Source organism: Dreissena polymorpha, chromosome 1 (assembly GCF_020536995.1).
Source record: "Dreissena polymorpha isolate Duluth1 chromosome 1, UMN_Dpol_1.0, whole genome shotgun sequence".
NCBI lineage: Eukaryota > Metazoa > Mollusca > Bivalvia > Myida > Dreissenidae > Dreissena > Dreissena polymorpha.
This window is the reverse complement of record NC_068355.1, coordinates 78,802,654-78,827,018: the sequence shown is the minus strand read 5'-3', so window position 1 is coordinate 78,827,018 and position 24,365 is coordinate 78,802,654. Positions and strand designations below refer to the sequence as shown.

Here is a 24,365-nt window from a genome sequence, read left to right as displayed (position 1 = left end):
CCCGCTCGACTATTCGAGTGCTTGACAGTATAATGTAAGCCATCATGGGGAAATAGTTCATATTCAATAATTTATTAGACGATCTTTCAAAAATAAAAAAAGGAAAAAAAATCTTTTTTTGGGGGGTAGAGGGGGGTATAATGTGGGGTGTGGTAATTTATTAGATGATGTTTAAAAAAAAAATTTTTTTTAGGGGGGGGGGGTGGGTAGAGGTGTGGCGGTGAGAGGGGGGTATAATGTGGGGTGTGGTAATTTATCAGATGTTTAAAAAAAATTGGGGGGGGGGGGAGTGGGGGGGGGGGAGGGATTCTGGGTAGGGGCGTGGGGTATTGTTTGGGTGGAATCCATTGTGGTATTCGAGAAGTGTTGTTTTGTCAAAGTAATAATAAAATGTGATCATAAATAAAGAAATTATGGCAATTTAAGCAAAATGTTCAATTATCTAAGTGTAAAAGGGGCCATAATTATGTCAAAATGCTTGAAATAGTAATCTGCTCTTGTTTATAGGCTGGGGTCAAGTTGGTAAACAAGTATGCAACATATAAAAGCAATATGTCAGAGGATATAGGAAATATTTGGGGTAGTACGCAAACTTTAACATAGATTTATCAATAATATGCATATTCTAAGTATAAAAGGGGCAATAATTAAGACAAAATGCTTGATATAGTTGTCTGCTCTTGTTTATAGCTTTGGGTCATGATGTTTAACAAGTATGCAAAATATGAAAGCAATACGTAAAGGGACATTGAAAATATTTGGGGTAGTACTCAAACTTAAACATTTGCTGCATATTCTACGTGGAAAAGGGGCCATAATTATTAAAAAATGCTTGATATAGTTGTGTGCTCTTGTTTATAGGTTTGGGTCATGTTGGTAAACAAGTATGCAAAATATAAAAGCAATATGTCAAAGGATATAGGAAATATTTGGGGTAGTACGCAAACTATAACATAGATATATCAATAATATGCATATTCTAAGTATAAAAGGGGCAATAATTCTGTCAAATACTTGATACAGTTGTCTGCTCTTGTTTATAAGTTGGGGTCATGATGGTAAACAAGTATGCAAAATATGAAAGCAATACGTAAAGAGACATTGAAAATATTTGGGGTAGTACGCAAACTTTAACATTTGCTGCATATTCTAAGTGGAAAAGGGGCCATAATTATGGAAAATGCTTGATAGAGTTGTCTGCTCTTGTTTATAGGTTGGGGTCATGTTGGTAAACAAGTATGCAAAATATGAAAGCAATATGTCAAGGTACAATGAAAATAATTGGGGTAGTACGAAAACTTTAACATTTGCACGCTTACGCAGACGTCGGGTGAGTAGGATAGCTCCACTATATATATTTCATATATAATTGTCGAGCTAAAATGACCTTGATCTTGACCTTTCACCACTCAAAATGTGCAGCTCCATGAGGTACACATGCATGCCAAATATCAAGTTGCTATCTTCATTATTGCAAAAGTTATGGCCAATGTTAAAGTTTACGGACGGACGAACGGACAGACAGACAGTGCACATGCTTTTTTAAATTATTATTATATCCTTAAATAAATATTACTTCCCTTGTGAAAATAATCTGTACCAGCCAAATGATAAAATCATAAATAGATATAATCTCCCTTTAAAGCTTGTTACTTCCCTTGGTTTAGTTTATTTCACTATTAATCTTGAAGGATGAACTTGACCTTAACCTTTCACCATTCAAAATGTGCAACTCCATGAGATACACATGCATGCCAAATATCAAGTTGCTATCTTCAATATTGCAAAAGTTATGGCCAATGTTAAAGTTTTCGGACGGACGGACGGACTGACTGACAGTTCAACTGCTATATGCCATCCTACCGGGGTCGTAAAAATGTGCATACACTTAAAAGTATCAAAAAGATCAAAATACATAAACATAACAAGATATCAAGCCTCGTATATCTCAAAATATATCAATATGCACATTAGGCATTTTTTCTTTATATTTGTCATTTACACCACCCACTTTTCTTGCCAAACAAATCACATTTATATTATAATATTCACATGAAATATTACATATTTAAATTTCTTAGTCCCATAGGTTTGTATAAATGTTGTTAGGATAATAATTGTATCTAAACTGTTTTTCAGATAAAAATTGAAACATGTTATAAGGACAAAAACACATGTTTTTTAAAACTTTTTTTCATTGATATAGTCATTTTTTTAATACAATGTATAATTGTTCACCAAAAAACTTATTTGTTTAATAAGAATAATGTGTTCTCAATTGCTTAAATTAAAAAGCTTACCAAAATCGTGGAAAATATATGTTGTTTGTGTCATTTGTGAAAAAACAGCATTTCCTATCTTTTTGGTAGGCCATCTTGGCGGCCATCTTGGATTTAGACCCTGTGGGCATGAAATTTTTCTTGGGAACACATTTTTTTTTTACCCAAGACAATGTTGAACATCATCAGTATATTGAAAAAAAGGTTCCAATCATGCACCGTGGACCCCCGTTACTACTAGACTGTATACCTCAGGTATATCAATTCATTAAAAAGTAATTTTATTTTCCGAACCCCATAACATCTGGGCCTGAGCGCCACCTCAGTAGTTCGTCCTGCTAATTATTTCAGCGAAAACATTAGTTTAAGCCTCGACCATAAGCCTCGGTCACTGTCGGGTTTTGGCGAGCTGAAGACAAGATCTGCGGCGCGTGTTTAGCTCGTCCACGATATTGTTAAATTGTTTCGGTAAATTTCATACGTTGATACTTGATTTGAGAAGTCTTTATGACATACGTATGACTGCAGGACAATTGTTGTTAATGCACGGCACCGCTCGCCGTGAAAGTCTTAAAATAAATTACTAAGATTATTTTACAATTTTGCTGTGAAGTTGTCATTTTCTATGTTATTTGTTAGATTTCACACGCAAGACAAGTATGCCAAAATTATGAGATATATAAGAACTTTAAAACTTCACTATGTCTATGAAGAATATAAAAACAGTTTTTAAAAAGTGTAAAGTATTACATATATATCTATCTTTTTCATATAAGCGAAATAACTGTCAGTTAAAAGAACTGTTAAAGATACATGTTCGTTTGTTGATTATTATCAATGGAAATCAGAAAGACTATAGTGCGCGTGGGACGCTTGTCATTGATAATTCAGCAAAAAACGTTTATTCTGACAGCGTTTACATTAAAATTCTAATTTAAAAGCCTGCGTTGCCAAGGTCGAACGCGGTAGTTTTGCTTCTATAGGCCCGGTTTAAAACCATTACTTGTAAATTTAATCTTTTGTCTATTTTCTTGTTATTTCAATTTTGAAATATTCAAAGTTTATATTTTTGAGAGTAAATTCATTTATGTACATTTTTTCAGAAACACTAAAATGTGTTAACAAAACCATTTAAAATGCGCTACAATCATGCATTGACCAAACTTTGTTCGCACCTTGGGACTCACTTTTCACTAACGCAAACCGAAAGGTTCAACAAGAATTCTACTTTAAAACAACGTTTTTAAGTGTTTTTGCTTTGACGTCATAGTCATAGTTGCTTCTGACATCATGATTGACGTTGGCGACAATTGTTTTCTTAGCAACCGTGTAATGGAAGAGGTAATACAAATGCCAAATGAAATAAAAGGTAAATAATCTTCATTACTAAGGCAATGAGACGATTCTGATGACTTATTTGTTCATTAAAATATTATACACGTCTAACATACATTTGCATGTGAACTTCACTTAAATAATCATAGGCGCAGATAAGACCTGTATTGAAACTTACTCTTTAGCAATTTAAGTATTGTTTTATAATGACATAAATCCGTACACTTTGTATTGTAGAAAGAGGTGATTCATTTCATTTGTTTGACTGGGGTAAAAGTAAACGACAAAAGAAGCTGCAGCAATGGGGTAAGAAGAAAGAGTTTTAACTATTCCAAATATAGCCTATAAATATCATGTATTTGCAATCACTTGCTATAGTTCACATGAGTCGCGTTCTGAGAAAACTGGGCATAATGCATGTGCGTAGTGTCGTCCCAGATTAGCCTGTGCAGCCCGCACAGGCTAATCAGGGACGAAACTTTCTGCTTTTATGACATTTTCGTTAAAATGAAGTCTCTTCTTAGCAAAAATCCAATTTAGTCGGAAAGTATCGTCCCTGATTAGCCTGTGCGGACTGCACAGGCTAATATGGGACGACACTTTACGCACATGCATTATGCCTAGCTTTCCCAGAACACGACTCATATAGACGTAGTTGATGCATCATTATACATTTTAAACTGTTTACATAGCAAAATATATAACTTCTTTAAACTGCTTTATTAACGACATAGGGTGTAGACCTGTTCACGCATAACCCGTTTTATTTGTTTATTGGTCTGTTTCAGTCATTTCAAGAAGATTTCCAATAAATTGTTATTGTAGTTTTCTAAAATGATGTATGTATACAACTATATCGAACAAAAAAAACATGTGTGGATTTTTTTTTCTTTCCACTCGTCATGGTCACCCATTTGAGCAAGTAACGTGTGCACATGCATACATGCCTGATACAACTTCGATTCAGATTAGCAAATTTTAGTTTTAGTTATGATATTTGTGAGGAAACAGCAAAACTGAACATAAACCATGCTCTAAAATAGCCATTATATGAATCTTCTGACGATTTAAAAACCTGACAATTATAAAGCGTTGCAACGAACGATTGAATAATAAGGAGAGTTCGGTTCTTGTTATATTTTGTGAATCTACGCGGATTTCTTATATAACTTATACAATACTTTTGCCATGTTATGAGCACGTATGGCCGAGTGGTCTACGTGGTAGGCTTTTACTCCAGGACTCCAGCAGGGGTCAGTGGTTCGAGCCCTGTTTTGGACAATTTTTTTCTTTTCTTTTTTAAATTTGATTCTTGAATTTTTAATGGAGCTTTTTAGAGCCAATGTTTACATTTATCAATATAAAGCATTTAATGACAAACTTAAAAACATGCCAAACTTTGTGAAAAGGCCCCTTTAATGGTGTTCCTATGTGCAAATAGAAACCATGGCTCGTCTGGCGCGCACTATCGAGGAGCAGACAAAATATCTGCACGATATGTCGCAGGACAACCGGGAGCATGCGCAGGCCCTGACAACGACTCGCGTGGAAATAAACCACCTGTCCGAACGACGCCGAGAACTAGAAGGTACTCACAATACAATTAACTGAAAAATGTTTTAAGATAATGTTCTTTGAATAAATCGAAACATTGATTTACAGGAAGGGAACATAATCATTTTTTTTCTCAATTATTTTTCACATTTCTTTATATTGTAGTTTACATCCATAATTACTAGAATACGGAAAAACATAAGAAAGTGTATGATAATAATGTACATTTTGAACTATAACATATCAAATATTTAGCGTATGCGTGATTGTATTTTAAAAATTGTTTACATTGCCAATGTTATATAAAGATCTTTGTGATTTATAGCAAAAACATAAAACTAATAATTTATATTTACTAAACATAAAGGTTTTGTATCTAGAAAGAGTAAAGACAATATTTTACAACAAGATTTGTTTCAATGGAATTGTTGTTAGTATTTGTTTTTGTTTTTAGAAGGATTTTTTTAAGGATTTTAAAAAAAATTGTTTTGCCATAAAATTTGTCTGGGTAGCATTATTGATGGTTTGTAGAAGGTATGATTCACCTAAATTGAATCCATTTTTTTTTGGTGTTGTTCATATTTATTTTTTACAAGGGCAATCTCAGATTCAATTTTTATTCTCGTATTTAGGTATTCAATAAAGTGAGGAAAGGTTGGTATGCATTTTTTGTATTTCATTTTAAATATAAAAGATTTTAATAGTATCACAATAAAGTTAAATACATCAGAGTGTAGTTTTTTCTCAGTGCATCCAAAGAAAGCATGAGTTTTATTTATTTCAATTAATATGTTTTTACTGGCAAGAAACGTTTCCATCTTTTTCCATATTATTTGAATGTGTTGGCACTCCCAAAATAAGTGGTCTATTGTTTCAATATGTGATTGACAGAAATCACATAATGTGCTGTTGCTAAGTTTGCATTTAAAAAGATATGTGTTTGTGGGGACAATTCGCATGATAAATTTATATTGAAAGCTGCGTAAAGACATGTCGATGGTTGAAATGTGGGGAACAATATGGATTTTTTTCCAAGTGGTTGAGTCTATATCGGTAAAATTCGTGTTCCATTTGTTTTCAAGAATGTCATTGTCCTCGTTTTGTAACTGAATATTGTATATGAATTTATTAGGGTATTTTGTTTTGATTATTGCTTTTGACAAAGTTTCGTCTGGTTGATTGATATCGAGGTCATGAATGCTTTCTTCAGTTTTATATTCTGTTGGGATTGATGTGATTAGGGTATTGAATTTCATAAAGTCGTTGTTATTGATGTCGTATAGGTATTAAATGTTTTCAAAGTTATACATGGTTTTATTTCTAAAGTCAAAAAGTTGATATATGTATTTTATCCCTCTGTCATACCAATCGCGATAAAATAATGTTTTTCCGTTGGCTGTTATTGACTTGTTATTCCATATTATTTCCTTTTTGATGCGTTTTTGTGAATGACGTGACTTGTATATTGTATTTGCTGCAGACCACGATGTAATGACGTCGTGGAAAAAAGTGTTACCTCCGCTTATTTCTGTTATAGTTTTTTCACTAAGTTCGCTTTCAAAAATTAGTTCGTTTCCATATTTATTTAATATCAAGTCCTATAAAAGTTTCCATTTACCACAGTTTCCTGAGTCTAAATATCTTTTTATCCAGCTACTTTTTATTGAAGTTAAGAATTTATTGATGTTTTTAAGGTTTAAACCACCACTTTCATACTTTTTATATAAAGTTTTTCTTTTAATTTTGTCCGGCTTGTTGTCCCATATAAAGTTAAATATACTGTTTGTTATACTATTCAGTATTGAGCTCGATGGGTTCGGTAAAACTGAAAATGGGTAGATTAATTTTGGCAACGCAAACGTTTTAATGACAGTAATTTTGCCCATTAAGGTAAGTTTCCTGTGTTGCCATTGTTTTAAACATGTGTTAAATTCATTTAGCTTTGGGATTAGATTATTTTGTACATTCAACTCACTTTGGTTACAAAAAGTAATTCCTAAAGTTTTTGCTTCTTGAGATGTCCAAATAAAAGGTCTTTCATTGCAGAATTTGATGTTGGTTTTGTTCAAGGATCCAATTCGTAATATCGTTGATTTCGCGGTATTAAGGTTTAGGCCTGATATCTTTTTGAATTCATTTAGGGTTTCCACCAATGCTCTAAATGATTGCTCGCATCCATTGATAAAAAAAGTTGCGTCATCGGCGAAGGTTTGTTTTATTTCTTTTCCCAATAATTTATGCCTTTAATTTTGCTATTTTGCTCAATATAGTTTGACAATAGCTGCAAGCATATAATAAATAATGTGGATGATAATGGACAGCCTTGTCTGACTCCTTTTTTTATTTCAAAACTATCTGAAAAATGCCCATTGTTTATGATTAGACTTTTTATGTTAGTGTAAAATACTTCGACCCATTCAGTCAGGCTTGACCCAAAATTCAATTTCTTAAGACATTTTAGTATAAATGAATGGTTAAGGCTATCAAAAGCTTTTTCAAAATCTGCAAAAAATAACAGTCCAGGTTTTTGTTTTACATTTAAGTGTTCTATTACATCAAATATCAAACGGACATTTTCTCCAATATATCGATTTTTCATAAATCCGGTTTGGTCAAAGGATATAATTTCAGGTAGGCATTTTTTAATTCGGTTCGCGATGGTTTTTGTAGCAATTTTATGGTCTGTATTTAGTAAACTTATAGGTCTCCAGTTTGCGAGATAATCTAATTTTTTTCCTGGTTTAGGTAGAAGTGTGATAATACTTTGTTTTTGCAACTCAGTAAGTTCGCCTTTACCAAACGAATAATTTATTGAATTTATAAAATAGGGCTTCAGCGTGTTCCAAAACATTTTATAAAACTCGACTGTTAGGCCATCTGAACCTGGGCTTTTGTTGTTCAATCACGTGATCAATGGTTGGCGCGTATCGTTTTTTCAAGCAGTCTTAATTTTTTACTAAACTTGGAAATATTAACAATCATACTTAATCAAAGTATAGTAAATGAGGATCAATAGTGAGAAATATCAACAGATTGACGTTTATTACCAGCGAAAAAAGTTTAGTTGCGTTCGTATTGTGATAAAAACGAGTTATTAACAAACGGATTACCCCTCCCACTACAAATACGCGGCCATGATGGATAGTTGAATCGTGACAATTGTAGAGGTGAGCACGAAAAAAACAGCGAAATATCGTTACACCTATTGAATGAGAACATTATATTTCAATTATCAGCTTATCTGTATGAACCGTCCATGGGAAAAACACGCAAACGTAAAAACAGCAGTAACGGTAGTAATAAATCCAGTAGTAGTAAAGGACAAAACAAAGTTGCAAAAAATAAGTGCAGTTCTGGGGAAACAAATGCTTTAACAGACGGTGTGTTGAGTGAAACGTGCAACGCTAATTTAAGTGTTAGTGACGCTATCCACGGTGCTCATTCCGTACTATTCAGTGACTCCGGGATGGATAACTCAGTGTTCGTACCAAGTGAACGGGAGACCGGAAATGGAGCTGAGGGAAGCATCCTATCACAGGTCAGTCAACCCCTCAACTCAGAGATTATGAGTTTCCTGAGATCTATGAATCAGGCTATGAACAATAAATTTTCAAGTATTACTACACAGTTAGAAACACTAAATAAACTTGAAACAAAAGTAAACGGCATAGAATCTGAACTTTGCAAGCTGTAGAATGTTGTTCAAGAAAATAACAAAATGCAGAGCGAAAAGCTTAACAAGATTGCGGAAAATGTTTCGTCGCTTGAGTTCGCTTTGGCAGAGTCACAGAGCGCCATTTCAAAACTGCAGCAAGAAAAGTCCGAATTATCAGAGACCTTAAATTACATGCAAGCGCAGTCAATGAGGAACAATTTAATTTTCTCCGGCATCAATGAAAGCTCGTCCGAAAAGCCAGACGATACCGAGCGTCTACTGCGCTCTTTCATAGTAGAAAATCTGAAAATACCCCAGGACGATGTCAAGTGTATTAATCTTGAGAGAGTACATCGTATTGGTGTTAGGCAAAGCGGTAACCAACCACATCCTCGTCCAATAGTGGCAAAATTCTCACTGTTCAAGGACAGAGAAAGCGTGCGGAAATCAAGTTGGAACCTTAAAGGAACCAAGTTCTACGTCAGTGAGCAATTTCCAAAGGACGTTGCCGACCGACGCAGAAGCTTGATGCCGGCCTTCCGGAAAGCACGTGCTGATGGCAAGAAGGCATGGTTAAGCTACGACAAACTGTACATAGATGGTGTTCCGGTGCGTCCTGACAGTTCCACAAGCAACAACAGCAGCGGTAGCAGAAAGTAGGGACTTCCGGAGGCTGAAATAAAAGTTCTCTCTTGGAACGTTCAAGGACTTTCAAATGTAAAAATTAACGATGAAGACTTCTTAAACTACATTCGTAAATTTGATATTATTTTGTTCTATGAAACATGGGCTAATAACTCAGCTTGTTATGACATTGATGGCTATAAATGTTACCTTTTTAACAGGAAAATTCAGAACAAAAAATCAAAACGCTCTAGTGGCGGAATAGCAATTTATATTAAGCAATCTATTGCGAAGGGAATTTCTATTGTTAAAAATCATCAGGATGCAATTGTGTGGCTTAAATTAGATAAGCTTTATTTTAATCTAACGGATGACTTTTTTCTGGCTAGTGTTTATATCTGGCCTGAGAATTCCCCTATGTATAATATTTTGAATGTTAATTTATTTGATATCTTACAAAATGAAATTAATCATTTTCAAACAAATGGTAAAGTTTTTTTAGCCGGTGATTTGAACGCTCGAGTAGGAAATAAGCGAGACTTTATTGTATGTGATCGCACAGTTAATCTGTTAAATGACCAATCTTACATAAGTGATTCTCAACTTCCACGAAATTCAATGGATTCGCAAAGTAACTGTTTTGGTACGAAGCTTCTTGACATGTGCAAATCGCTCTCATTGAGAATAGCTAACGGTAGACTTAGCCATGATAGTTTCGGCGCTTTTACGTTCATGAATTCACGTGGTTCAAGTGTTATTGATTACTTGTTACTACGCGAAGAAAATTTTAAGCTTATAAAATATTTTAATGTTGAATCTCACTCAGAATGGTCAGATCATTGCCCGTTGGCATTCAATATCATGTGTAATACTTTAATATCGAGAGGTAATAATGAATCGACTACAACACGTCTTATCTGGTTATATCAGCATCGAGACGAATTTCGACAAAAATTAATCGCAAATGCACATGTATTTAACAGTATTAGCGATGATCTTGATTGTAATAACGTTGACAGTATTGATAATTGCGTGGACAGATTTTCGAAAATATTAAGCGAAGCTGGTGAGGCTTTATTTTCTAAGACTTTAAAAAGTGAGAAATCTTACTCTAAAAATACATTATTTAAGAAAGCAGAGTGGTTCGATAACGACTGCCGTCTAGCAAAATCTGCATATTTCAAAGCTCTAATGGAATACAATAAAAGCAGATCAGATATCGATAGAGCGCTTATGATAAATAACAAATCATTGTACAAACGTACTGTTAAATCGAAACGTCAGCAACATAAAAGCAAAAAATTAAAAGAAATCGTTAGTCTTAGACACTCAAAGCCTAGAGATTTTTGGAAGCTTTTTAGTAAAAATAAAACTAGCATAAGTGATTCTTTGTCCATTGATGATTTTTATAATTATTTTTACTCTCTCCAGAACGATTTAAAACACGTAGTTCATATCGAAGCAGAACAATTTTGCAGTTCTTATAATTTTAACATTAATAGCGGCAGATTTGAAGAATTAGATGGTCCAATTACCACTGACGAAATCGATAAGGCAGTTAATCGGCTTAAACGTAATAAATCGTGTGGCTGTGACTATTTGTTAAACGAATATTTCATCGAAAGTTTAGATATATTATCACCACATCTATTAAAGATATTTAATGCTATACTGAATTCAGGTCATTTTCCTTCAGAATGGTCAAAGGGGTTCATTGTGCCTGTTTTTAAAAAGAATGACCATGACGATGTACGTAATTATAGGGGGATTACTCTGGTAAGCTGCATGTCCAAACTTTTTACGAGCATTCTAAACAGTCGTTTAAATAACTGGATTGAAAATAACAACATTTTAAGTGACGCTCAATTCGGCTTCCGAAAGGGCCGCTCGACTACTGACGCTATTTTTGTACTTAATGCTATTATTCAAAATGTCGTGAATTCTAACGGACGTTTGTACTGTTGTTTTATCGACATGAAACGTGCATTTGATTCGGTCTATTTAAATGGACTATGGTATAAGCTTTACAACGCAGGTATTAACGGTAAATTACTAACGCTCATCAAAGACATGTATCATCAAGTTAAATGCTGTGTAAAAAAGTGTAATTCATACTCGGATTTCTTTAATTGTGCGATTGGACTCAAACAGGGAGAGGTACTCTCGCCGGTGCTGTTTTCTCTATTCTTAGATGACCTTGAACTATTTTTAGAAAAAGACGTCAATTCTGGACTTTCATATGATGACTTGATATTTATACTTATGCTTTTTGCTGATGATATGGTAATATTCGGCAAGTCTGTAACTGACCTCCAACAAAGTATTAACAACCTTAGCGAATATTGCGATCTTTGGGGTCTAGAAGTTAATATTAGCAAAACTAAGGTAATGGTATTTAGAAAAAGAGGACCGACTTTTAACAATGAAAAATGGTCATTTAAAAGTGAAAAGTTAGATATAGTTGATGACTTCAATTACTTAGGAACAGTTTTTAATTACACGGGTTCGTTTTTACTAAATGCTGAATCTCTTTCTGGGAAAGGACTTAAAGCCCTAAATGTTTTAATGATTAATTTAAAAAACCTTGATATCAAACCTAGTATTGCTTTTCAACTTTTTGACGCATTCGTGGGTGCGACTTTAAATTATGGTTGCGAGATATGGGGATTTGATAAGTTTATCGAAATAGAACGTATACATCTTAAGTTTTGTAAAAGGCTCCTAGGTATCAAAGCATCTAGCAGCAGCATGGGAGTATATGGGGAACTAGGAAGGTATCCACTTTGCATTAACAGAAATGTTCGTATAATAAAATACTGGTGTAAACTTATCCATTCAAATAGCATAATCATATCAAAATTGTATGAACGCTTCAAAAGTATGAAACTATGTAAAGGCAATTGGGCTTTAAATGTGAAGAAGTTATTGGATACCTACGGATTTTCATACGTATGGGACAATCCCTCTTCGGTCAATCTCGATACCTTCCATATTGTATTTAAGTCAACTGTTTTAGACGTTTTTAAGCAATCCTGGTACAATTCGATTAATAATAGCAACTCATTAATGACATATAAATTATTTAAATGCATCTTTGAGTTTGAACCATATCTTGATTATTTGCCAAACAAATTGCGTATATGTGTTTCCAAATTACGATTATCGTCGCTCAAACTAGCAATTGAAACAGGTAGACATAACAATATAGAGAGATCACAGCGAGTATGCGCAAAATGTCAAGTCAGAGATATTGAAGACGAGTACCATTTTATCATGATATGCCCAGCCTTCAATTCACTTAGAAAAGAACTAATCAAAGCCTACTATTATAAAAGACCAAGTATGTTTAAATTTGTTGAATTAATGGGTACTTCAAACAAAACACAAGTAAGGAACCTGAGCAAGTTCATATGTAAAGCCATAATGCAGCCCCACCCAGCTAACTAACCCTGGATATTCAAATATTAACTAATAAATTTCCCTTCATCTAGTAGTTGGGTAAATAAACTCGTCTTTTTAATGTTTGATGGTCGTACTATGTTCATCCTCAACATTCGTCTGTAAAAGTTCTTAGTACATTCACCTTATTCATCATCTGAATATGTTAGCCTAGCACAACTTAAATATTATTGTTGCATATTTTGTAAAATGTACAAAAATGAATCAAATTTTGTACAATTACCTTTTGTTTTTAAATTATATATGTTGTACAGTTTAGTATATTTCAAATACTTCACTTATAGCCTTAACGCATGATCAAATTTTACTTATCTTGAACAAATTAGTTAAAATATTAACTAACTAATTTTTCTTCATTTTTTTCCGTATCAAGTTGTCTTGTATAACGTTTAAATAATTGAACTATATTTATGGTTTTCATCCTCCAATATTTCTATGAAAGTTAATAACAAATAATTGTTTTCATCATCTGTATATGTTAATCTAGAGAAACACGAGTACTATTTTATTGTTTTTTTGTTTTTTTGTTTCTTATTAGTATTTAAAACAAATCTTTATTATATACAACTTATTAATTAAAACCATGTATGTATGAATATGATCTTTACGCGATCAATATGATATTTAAATATTCTTATTTGTTATCACGTTGACATAATGCTTTGTATACATGTAACTATTTTGTAAATGACAAAAAACTGTAAAGTTTACGTCAATAAAACATTCTGTCTGTCTGTCTGTCTGTCTGTTGTTACTCATTTCTAACAGTGCAATTCCGCATTCATATTCGTTAAGTTTTCCTTCACACAATTGTTTGCTTTCGTTGGTTAATGTTTTAATTTAAGTGCTGAAAAAAATGTTGTTATCATCTTTTTCTTCTGGTAAATCATTTTTAAACAGGTTTTTATAGTATCTTACTTCGGCTTCCATGATTTCATCTTTTGTTTTAAGTGTTTTACCATTTTCGAGAAGTGTATTAATTGCTTTTCTTTCGGCATTTCTCTTCTCTAGGTTTGCAAAATAGGCTGTATTATGTTCATTGTTTTCTATTTTGATAGCTTTAGCTCTAAGTATTGAACCATTTATTTTTGTTTCATAAATTTGTTCTAGTTTCAGTTGTTTTTGTTTGATTAATTCTAAAAGCTCGTCGTTATTGATATTGATATTATTATTATTATTATTAAAATTATTATTATTATTATTATTATTATATTATTATTATTATTATTATTATTAGTATTATTATAATTATTATTGCAAACCATTTGTTTTTCGATTAGGCGAATCTCCTCTTCCAATGTGTTTCTTCTATTTGTGTTTGTTTCTTTTTGTAGGACGTATATTAAATAGTTTCATTTCGTACAGTACCTTTTATAATTTCCCAAATTGTATTTGGATTTGAGTCTGGGTTAGCATTTACCACATCGTTTATACTTATCTTAATCTTTTCTTGATATTCAATATCTAATAAAATAGAGTTGTTTAATTTGAAATAACCTGGGCCTTTTCCTAAAAGAGATTCGTTGATTGATAAATATACTAGAGAATGGTCGGTTTTATATCCAGGTTTTATGCTACATATATTGATTAAGTTACATAAGTTTTCAGATATCAGGAAATAATCAAGTCTACAATGTATTGGTGGTTTTGTATTTGAATTCCAGGTATATTGTAATTTTTCTGGGTGTTTAGTTCTCCAAATATCTGTTAGTTCGCATGTCGATATTATATTTAGAAGAATATTTCTGCATTTTGAGTGTGTTTTATTACTTCCATTCTTCTTATCTATATTTGTGTTCAAGACAGTATTAAAGTCTCCACCTACTATGTATGATTTTTCATTATGCTTGAGCAGGTAATTTTGTAGTGTATTAAATAGAGGATATTTGTTGGATCCGGTGGATTATCGATTTTAATTCACGAGTGATCATAGAAAATAATATTTTCACGAGTGGCGCAGCCACGAGTGAAAATATATGTTTTCTATGATCACGAGTGAATTAAAGTCGATAATCCACCGAATCCAACAAATTTTCTTTTTATTTAATGCATTTTTCACAGTTTATATACATTGTTCAAGAGTTTAACTAACGAATTTTGCTGGGATAATGACGTCATTTCGTCAAAAAAATGACGTCATTTCACAGTAAACAATGAAAATTATCGATAATTCTCACTGATAATTTTCACTGTTTGAAACAGTGAAATTATCAGTTTTAATTCACTGATATTTCTCTATAAACCACCGGAAAGCATTAAATAAAAAGTGTTATGTCGTCAGAATTTGGTCCGTAAACGTTAATTAATGTTATGATTTTATTTTGAATTTTAATATCGGCAGAAAGTAACCGACCCACTATAATTTCTGTGCTTTGGATAATTTCTATATTGCTTTTAGGATGAATAAAAATCCCAACCCCTTCGCTGTTTGTTTTATTTCCACTATAAACGAATTTCCCGGGCCAATCCTGTTTCCATTTTTCAAAATTATCTTTCGATAAGTGGGTCTCCTGTAGCATGTATATTGAGTGATTTAAACCTTTAAGCCATTCAAAAATGTGTAATCCTTTGTTTTTATTGCTTCAACATAATCATATTATACTAATAATTGTTACGGAGCGAAAGATGCCATACAAGTTTGGGTCTTTTAGCCACAATAATAAATACAACAAGTGCGGATTTAGAGCAAGGCAGAAACGGTGTTCGACCCTCAAACAAGATGTGACTTTTTTCAATCACTTGAAGTCGATTTGCAGTTATTAGTTAACGTATGTAGCAATTGACTTCCGCTTAATTGCTTTGCTAGTATTCGTTTTGTTATAAACGCAATAACAAATGACAACAACATATTGTCTTTTCCAAAAGCGAGAGAAAATAACCTATGACACATAAACAGGCACCTTTAGGGTATATCGTGCAGAAGTTCACGCAACTCAAACTCTTGTATCCGCCAGTCACATACGATGTCCAAAGGAACCAGAATTTTGGATACTCAAACTTCCATTGAAGAAACTAAGCTATTTGCCAAGCTAGTATAATGTCATCATTTATAGTATACGCACGTTCTGTAAAACAAATCATTTTAAGTCGGCGTGAGTTCCTCTATAATAAACTATTATTTATTTACCTAATGAATAATGATAATACGTGGAAAACTAAGTAATATCATGTGCTGTGGATTAAATAAAGATTTTACTTTTACATTTGATAACCAAACAATACAAGTACATAATACACATAGTTGGAAAATCTGTCTCAATGCACATGAAGAGTCTCGTCCAGGAAAAGCAATTTGCACAATTCAAATGCGTTACATCGCATTCTATCCACATGTACACGCCTCATGAATCGGTTGCAAAACATGTCACCGGTGTTTGTCGTTTACCAGCGGCTCTATCCAAGACGCACGGCGAGCTTGCAGACACTCGGGAGCGGCTCGAAGGGTTGGATAGGCGGCTGCTTGAGGCGAACATGTTCCTGGTCAACATGAAGACGACCCAAGAGACACTGACCAGCACGCTTGTTGAGCAGGAGGAGATGATCAAGGGCTTGCAGGCGGACGTTGTGGGCTTGACTGGTGAGCGCTAGGATTCTGACTTGATCTTTTCATTAACATGGTCGATAGATCTTTGCAATATATCTTAAGCAATTTTATCGCTATGATACGTAATTATTACTGCTATATTGTTATTTTGACGATGAGCTGTATATGCTTAAGTCGTAAATATGTCCTGTTCTGTATGGTACTGATATATAAAAAAAACATAGAGACATAACAACTTTTATGCCGCTGATTGATATGGCTAAATATTAGTTTACATAAAATGGCTTATCACAGCACATTGTTACAAAATCCAAGAAATTTAGGTTCAGTCCCAGAACAAATTATGTTTTGCAAGCGGTCAAACGATCAGTTGGTCGTCAGTTTACTTGGACCTGCACACACGGGAATAAGCCATGGTTCATATTGCCGTTCGGTATATTATATTCTTACAGGCTTAAATTAGATTTTCCCAGTGTTAATTGCTTTATTTTCTTGATGTTTATTTGTATGCGTTTAGCAAAATGATGTTTTTGATTGGCTTCGAGTTAATTGTTGATAAATCCAATACATGTATCATGCACCATTTCCTGACACATGAATGTATTCGAAAAAAACTTCTTTTATGCTAGAGAAAATGGTTGAGTTAAAGAATGCAAAGGCGGCAGCAGACAAAGATGACAATGATGCGAGCACGAGTCTGGCGTTTAAAGACAACGAGATTGAAGAATTGCAGGGGAAAATACAGGCATTGCACAAGGAAGCAGCGCAGTTTTTAGGTCTTAGATGTTTTACTTGTGAGATTTCTTGTCTTGCTTTGAAAACCTTAAAAGTATATCACTGTTTAACTATTGTTATGTTTTTGTAATGAGCACTCACTGGCGCTTTAGCTGAAACAAATGTACATTTTAAGGAAAAACATAAGTACATAACTTATCGCGAACAATTGTGTGTAACTATTTTACATTGCATGCTAATTTTACACAAACAAAAGCATATTCTTTAAAGCTAAAAATTATAATTAGATAAAAAAAAGTGTGCATGAAAGACTTGTCGTCAAAGATAAATGTTTACAAATTCACCTATCATAACCCTTTCCCACTCAGAAGCAAAGTGAAAATGGCTATGAGCAAACAGCATTAAACCAGAACAGCCTGCGAGTTACTCTCAGTCTGTTTAGGTTTTATGCTGTTTGCTGCTCATAAGTATCTTAGGGTTGGAAATAAAGCATTTAAAAATTGAATCTAGTAAGAGGTCTTTAATTAAATTTAACTTTCAAAAGCACAACAAAGGCGTCAAAATACCAATACGTATCTGTGTGGTAAAGGGATAAAACGTGCAATGAAATGTGTTAAGCAACAACACAAAACTTAAATTTTTGGAAATATTTATATATATAATAGCAAGAAAAGCGTAATTCAAATTTGTTTTCGCTTGGATTTGAATCAATACCTCTCGGGCTGCTATTGCTAAATACACATTTAAAGTGATATTATGGGCATCTAACAGTTTATATGTGTCTATCGCAACCGTTGTTTATTTTTGGTGTTTTCACTTAATATACACTTATATTTGTTAATGCAGCATCAACTTACTAAAGAAATATCCCGGAAAGAGAAAAATAATGCATTTGAATATCAACCGTACTTTCGTTTTGACAACTGACGACAGAAATAATTAAAAATACGATGTGTTTTAGTTCAGATTCGTTCATACGACATAGAGACAATATTTTGTTTTACGGATCATTTTGGTTTAGAGGACTGGGTGAGTCACGTAAAATATTGAATATAATATATATTTTAATATACAACTGGTAGCCAGATGAGTTGCAGATAAATGTTCAATAACCACATTTTAACTAACTCTTTTGACCTGTAAATGCTTTTCAGCTCAATTCAATAGTGAAAAATGCCCATAATATCACTTTAAATGCTATGATAGCAACACATGCACATGAAAAGCATCACAAACGATTGGTAATTTTATTTATTTCCATTGATTAATATCTATCATCAACCTATATCTTGTACATTTTTTCCTTAATAAATATTGTTATTGAGCTTGCATATACCTAATGCATGTCTGAATATAACAGAACAGAACAAAATAGTTTATTTGGACTTAAGCATGTACAGCTTATCGCTATTAACATATTGTGTACCTTCTGTAATCGCATGCTGTTTGTGTACATATATTTACAAACACATCATTTCGGAGAATGAAAAATGTACAAACACAAGAAATATACACGTTTTCGTGAGAATGTCACATGGACGAGGTAAATGGCGAATACCTAGTGACCACATAATGTCAAAGTTTGTTTCATAATTGCAAAAAATATTCCATTATTCTGTACCTTATTTGTTGCAGGGGAAATCTATTATTATTTTAAGTTACATATACAACATATTTTTTTCTCGTTGAAAAAAATAAATATTGCATCTACTGCGCTACAGTTTGGTTTAAAACCGAATTGCGCATCCGTAAGAATGTTATTTCTTTTTGCCTTGTGTTTAAGACGTTCATTTAATTTACTTTTAATTCGTTTTGCAAGAAAACTTATTTAAATGGTTCCCGATAGTAATTTGGATGTAATATTTCGCCACGTTAATGTATGGGTATGATACATCCTTGTGCCCAGCTGCGCGGAAAGCGCTTTTTATCAAGTATGTAATTAAATACATTTTTTGAAAATTTAAAAACGGCTTTGCAATTACATAAATTGTTTCCGTAAAGTTTTCATTTATAATATTGTTGTACATGCCTTAACTGTCTGTCAACCGTTTTGTTGCCTTGATTACCGGGTATTTCTTCGGTCGATATAGGATTCTCTTGTAAGGAGTACGACGGTTCTGCGTTTTGCCTATAATCCAATTCAAATATATACAATGTACTTTAAGACAATTGTATTTTGCCAACCTGAAAAAGTCCCAAACGTGCACAACACACGATTCGGAGAAACTTTTTTTATTTTTTACCAAGATTAATCGTTAATTTCTATTAAACAACCAAACAATTACATTTATTAAAATGTGATTATAAAATGCACTTGATCTACAGATGAACTAGCGGACGAGCGTTCCAGGCGCTGTGATATGGACATACAACTGGTCGCTATGCAGCATCTGGTTCGAGAGATGCGCGCGCAGGCACATAAAGCCCAGCAACAATTGGAGATCGAAATAGAGTGTCTGAAATTCAACGTTTTGTCTCTGACAAGTACATAAGTCACCTATATTTGAGGCTCGCTTTGTGAAAAGGGGGTTTAATGCATGTGCGTAAAGTGTCGTCCCAGATTAATATGTGCAATCCGCACAGGCTTATCAGGGATAACACTTTCCGCCTTAACTGGATTTTCGTCAAGAAGGGTCATCCTTTAAACGAAAAAATACAATAAAGGCGGACGGTGTCCTCCCTGATCAGCCTGTGCGGACTGTGCATGCTTATCTGAGACAACACTTTACGCACATGCATTAACCACCCTTTCAGAGAGCGAGGCTCATTTCTTTTATTCATTTTCATGTTATAGTGTGTAAATGTAAAGCTGGTCGTTTCCTCTGCACTGTTTAAGCTGTCGTGGTCTTGTCAAAATCATAGTACCCTCTACAATGTTGGAAATATTTAGTGTTTTTCTTCACAGGAACAGTAAAAAAGAAGATACGCGAGATTGATCAGTTGAACAGGGATAAGCTATTAATAGTGGTAAGCAATTGCGAATGTTGTTTATCCTGAAACATTTCATCTAAAACTGCTTTCAAGTTATATTAAGTGTTGGTCTTGATTAAGTTAAAGATCTACAACACATCAACAAGTTGAATAACAAATATTTTGATTATGTTCATCCATGTATTAAATGTAGTTTTTTGTAAACATATTAACCAAACTGACAATGCTCCATAGATTCTTTGGCCATATATATTAAACATAATTGACCAGTCGCCAAATACGCGATCGCTCCGCCCACTAAGTTGTGCTTTCATAAAACGCTTCATCAATTACTCCGACAGTCTTTGTTTGTCGGACCATTTGGCCGCAATAAACGAAATCTGATTGATTATAACGTGAGTTTGATTGACAGCTGGAGAGTGGTCAATTATGTTTTACTGTATTTTTTTTTTCAGTCTTACTATACAAAACGTTTCGGAAAAGTAAACAACGTGGACCCACAAGACGAGCAAGGTTTGGAAACTTGAAACACTTTATTATTTGTAAAGTTCAGTGAAAATCTTCATATTATTATGTATAATGATAATTATTAACGTTATTTTTTTTTGTGTGTGGGGGGGGGGGGGGCATGAGCATCAATATAAATACTTAAATTTTACAAAAAAAAATCTTACACGCAGGTAATTTACTGTTACCATTGTATTAAACGTTGTCTTTTTTAGACGTGATGTCAAACGAAGAGCATGATAAGCTGGTCATCAAGGTTCAGAAAAGAATAAGTGTACTTTTATTTCCTTTCAGATGCATGCTTTAAACATTACGATAGCAAATTTATTTCAGTTTCAGAACACAGTTATGTGCCGGCATTTATCGTACCAAAGTTATAATATACATAGGGGCACATTTTCGACGAAATAGCTTTAGATAGTGTCTTATTATGCTCCCCCAAAAATTTTTGGGGGGAGCATATAATCGCTGCTTCGTCTGTCCGTCCGTGCACAATTTTTGTCCGGGCTATTTCTCAGCAACTAATGACCGGAATTCAATGAAACTTTATCGGTAGCTTCACTACCAAGAGGAGATGTGCATATTATCAGCGGGTTCTGGTCGGATGATTTTTCACAGAGTTATGGCCCTTTGAAATTTTGCATTAACTGTACATATAGTGTAATTCTTGTCCGGGCTATTTCTCAGCAACTAATGACCGGAATTCAATGAAACTTAATGGGAAGCTTTACTAGTAAGAAGAGATGTGCATATTATCAGCGGGTTCTGGTCGGATGATTTTTCACAGAGTTATGGCCCTTTAAAATTTTCTATTAAAAAAATTCTTGTCCCCCCAACTACTGTGTCCGCAAGACGTTTTTTTTATTTGAATATATAGTGCAATATTGTGAAAAAAAACACCTTTGGGGAGCATCACCCGTCTCCGACGGTTTCTTGTTCTATCAGTTGTATAAACACTACTTGTTTGCTGGCACTTGTATTGATTTATATCAGGAACCTATATTTGTTTGTATAGATCCCTGTTTATATTGAAATGCTGAATGCTTACATTTTTCTGAACTAAAAAAATAAGTTGTAAATTTAATTTGTACAAATAATCTTAAAAATAAATGATTAAGGTTTCGAATTATTGTTCTACATCCGAACATCAATCTAACTTTTTTCTTACAGCGAAAAATCGTTTGTAACCTCACTTTGTAGTTATTGGTTTTCAAAAAGACCGAGGTGCTCATATATTGATATACATACGATATTCAACTGAAACCATTTCAACCCCTGAAACCCGTGCCTTCCCGCAGGTGTTACGTCTGGAGAGCGCCCTCTACCGACGCCGTCTGCTGATAGACCAGCTCGTAATTCTCCTGCAAACGTTCGACCCAAACTTCGAGCTTGACACGAACCCCTATTACCGGTGTTACCTGACTGACGACGAGATGCTTGTGCCTCAACTTCAGTACGGTATGCATTGATGACGATGAATAGCATTAGCCTCTGCTGTTCTACCATTTTGTACAAAAGGTGTTGCTAGTTTTACAAACTTGACAAGTGTGAAACTTATCTTGTATTTGTCAGACAGCGTAAAGACCCTTACACAAGTATTGTGCGAACTGTACAAAGGGCATTAGCCATGCAATTATGGAAGCGAGATCTAGAGTTCAATTTAACACAAGTTCCTATCAATGAGAGCTTCAACATTTCAAATCTGGACCCTGCGATAACTCAACAAGTATAAAAGCTATTTTGGTGAAACTAACTATGCGCAAAGCAGGCCATATTGAGATATGCACGTCATATCAGTTTAGTGTCCAATTGTGTTTGTTTTGGTTACAATAATTGAAATTTACAATAATTGAAAGCAAAAACTGGATTCTGCAATAAGTAAAAAGTGCTTAACAAAGGATGATCATGGTCTTACTACAACAATAACAATAACCTGGAAGAGAGAGGCTGCTGTCTATGACAAGATATTCTTCAAAACAAGATTACAATATAAAAACAAAATGTCAATACCAATTTGTTGTACGAAATATATTCAATTTATTTTGAATTGCAAAATTCACAATATTAAAATCTATTTAATGAACAAGTACAGCACAAATTCAAAAGTAATCAGAGAGTTCATACTGTAATTAATTTATCAATAATTACAAGATTGACAATGGCATGATGCTTGATTACACAATAGCCTAGGCAATGTATGTCGATCTTTTGGTGTTGACTATATCAAGGTGGGTGTGCCATTAAAAATATACATACACAATAAAACATAATAATAAAAAAAGAAATAATAACTGAATGCTTTCTTAATGATCTTTATCAATGATTTGTATCTTAAACAATATTCATGTACAATAAAAATACTCTGATTTCTGCCTGATTACTTTACAAAAATAGAACAAATAACCTGTGCCATAGTTCCCAATAATCAATAGAAAATGTATAATGAGGAATCTACCATGAGCCTTGTTCTGAGAAAACTGGGCTTAATGCGTGTGCGTAAAGTGTCGTCCCAGATTAGCCTGTTCAGTCCACACAGGCTAATCAGTGACGACACTTTCCTCCTAAACAAGATTTTCTGTAAGAAGGGACTTCCTTTAAACAAAAAATACCATAAAAGCGGAAAGTGTCGTCCCTGATTAGCCTGTGCGGACTGCACAGGCTAATCTGGGACGACACTTTACGCACATACATTAAGCCCAGTTTTCTCAGAACAAAACACACCATATATACCTTATTTCAGAGGACATGGTGGACATATACACCCGGCGCAATGCCAAGGATGACAGGTTTGACCCTGAAGACTCATATAGTGACACTGTTGTCATGACAACCTCGAGTGATACACGGAACAACATGATCCAGGAATCAAAAGGAACAAACACCAAAATTCTTTATTTAAGGAGAAATCTGTAAACTGCTGGTTTTATTAAAATAGCATTGAAGCTTTATTTCCAAATAAATCAATTTTTTAAACAACTATCTCCATTATTTGCAATCCTTTACATGCTAAGAGGCTAAGTTAGTTTAATAAAACAAAACATAGCTCTAATAGTAAAACACCTCCCTAACTTAATACTTTGAAACAAAAACAAGTCAGATAATGTTAAGCAGAAATGGCAGTCAGTCTGCCATAGAGACACTTTGCTGCTTGCAAAATGGATCATAGTCCCATATGTCATGCATATGTTTAGTCCAACTACACATTCCTTGAGCCTCACTTTGACAGGGTATCATTTGTTCCCATGGCAACCTCAGTCAGTGACAGACATCTCCAGGCTCTGTTTCAGATTGGACTTTGTGAACTTCTTATTTTCGTCTGCAAAAAACAATAACATAAAATACAGAGTATGCCTTGAAGTGCTTTTGATAGGCCCCCCGAGATATGCATGCCTTTCCTCATGGATTTTATGATCTTCTTAATAAAATGTATTGATGAAGATGAAGCATATATTAATAGTGAAGACATGACCTGTGTTTATCATTGACCACTGTGACTGATGCCAGCAACATGGTTATTGCATGCAACACATTGGATTGATATGATGATCATTTGTGTTTCATTATTTTGAAACCAGTTATGCACACAAAATTATGGGCTGGATATAAACATATACTTTCAATATATACAAACAAATAATATGAAACAAAAGTATATAGAATATTAAAATACTTTAAGTGCCCATAGAAACCTTGATCTTGAAGCTAATGACATGGTTTTTCATGCAACGAGTTGTCCTGCACG

General features: G+C 33.7%; 2 protein-coding genes across 4 annotated transcripts in view; one reads left to right on the top strand and one right to left on the bottom strand.

Moving 5' to 3' along the window:
* The first annotated feature begins 3,542 nt into the window (after positions 1 to 3,542).
* Positions 3,543 to 23,599, top strand: LOC127837029 (testis-specific gene 10 protein-like). 2 transcript variants are annotated; one of them, XM_052363752.1, is made up of 11 exons: positions 3,543 to 3,648; positions 3,852 to 3,920; positions 5,056 to 5,202; positions 16,295 to 16,483; positions 17,080 to 17,226; positions 19,511 to 19,669; positions 20,091 to 20,152; positions 20,572 to 20,629; positions 20,839 to 20,897; positions 21,922 to 22,081; positions 23,364 to 23,599. In XM_052363752.1, the coding sequence occupies exons 1-11, from the start codon at positions 3,570 to 3,572 to the stop codon at positions 23,534 to 23,536; spliced, it is 1,302 nt and encodes a 433-aa protein (XP_052219712.1). In that variant the 5' UTR covers positions 3,543 to 3,569; the 3' UTR covers positions 23,537 to 23,599. The 2 variants fall into 2 exon arrangements, with proteins under 2 accessions (XP_052219712.1, XP_052219723.1); XM_052363763.1 differs by lacking the exon at positions 17,080 to 17,226 and having other exon boundaries at positions 3,544 to 3,648.
* The window catches only part of LOC127837024 (probable RNA-binding protein 19), a 48,482-nt gene continuing 46,747 nt past the window's right edge, over positions 22,631 to 24,365 (bottom strand). For both annotated transcript variants that reach the window (XM_052363735.1, XM_052363726.1), the window contains exon 24: positions 22,631 to 23,939. In XM_052363735.1, the coding sequence (XP_052219695.1) occupies positions 23,875 to 23,939 (65 nt within the window). In that variant the 3' untranslated portion in view covers positions 22,631 to 23,874. The remainder of the gene's footprint in view (positions 23,940 to 24,365) is intronic.

What these genes read in the sequence shown, in the direction of transcription:
- LOC127837029 (XM_052363752.1), top strand. Translation starts at nt 3,570, where the DNA reads ATGATTGACGTTGGCGACAATTGTTTTCTTAGCAACCGTGTAATGGAA. An exon ending in GGACCCACAAGACGAGCAAG is followed by an intron (nt 20,630 to 20,838) that starts GTTTGGAAACTT and finishes TGTCTTTTTTAG; the next exon opens with ACGTGATGTCAAACGAAGAG. An exon ending in TGTGCCTCAACTTCAGTACG is followed by an intron (nt 22,082 to 23,363) that starts GTATGCATTGAT and finishes ACCTTATTTCAG; the next exon opens with AGGACATGGTGGACATATAC.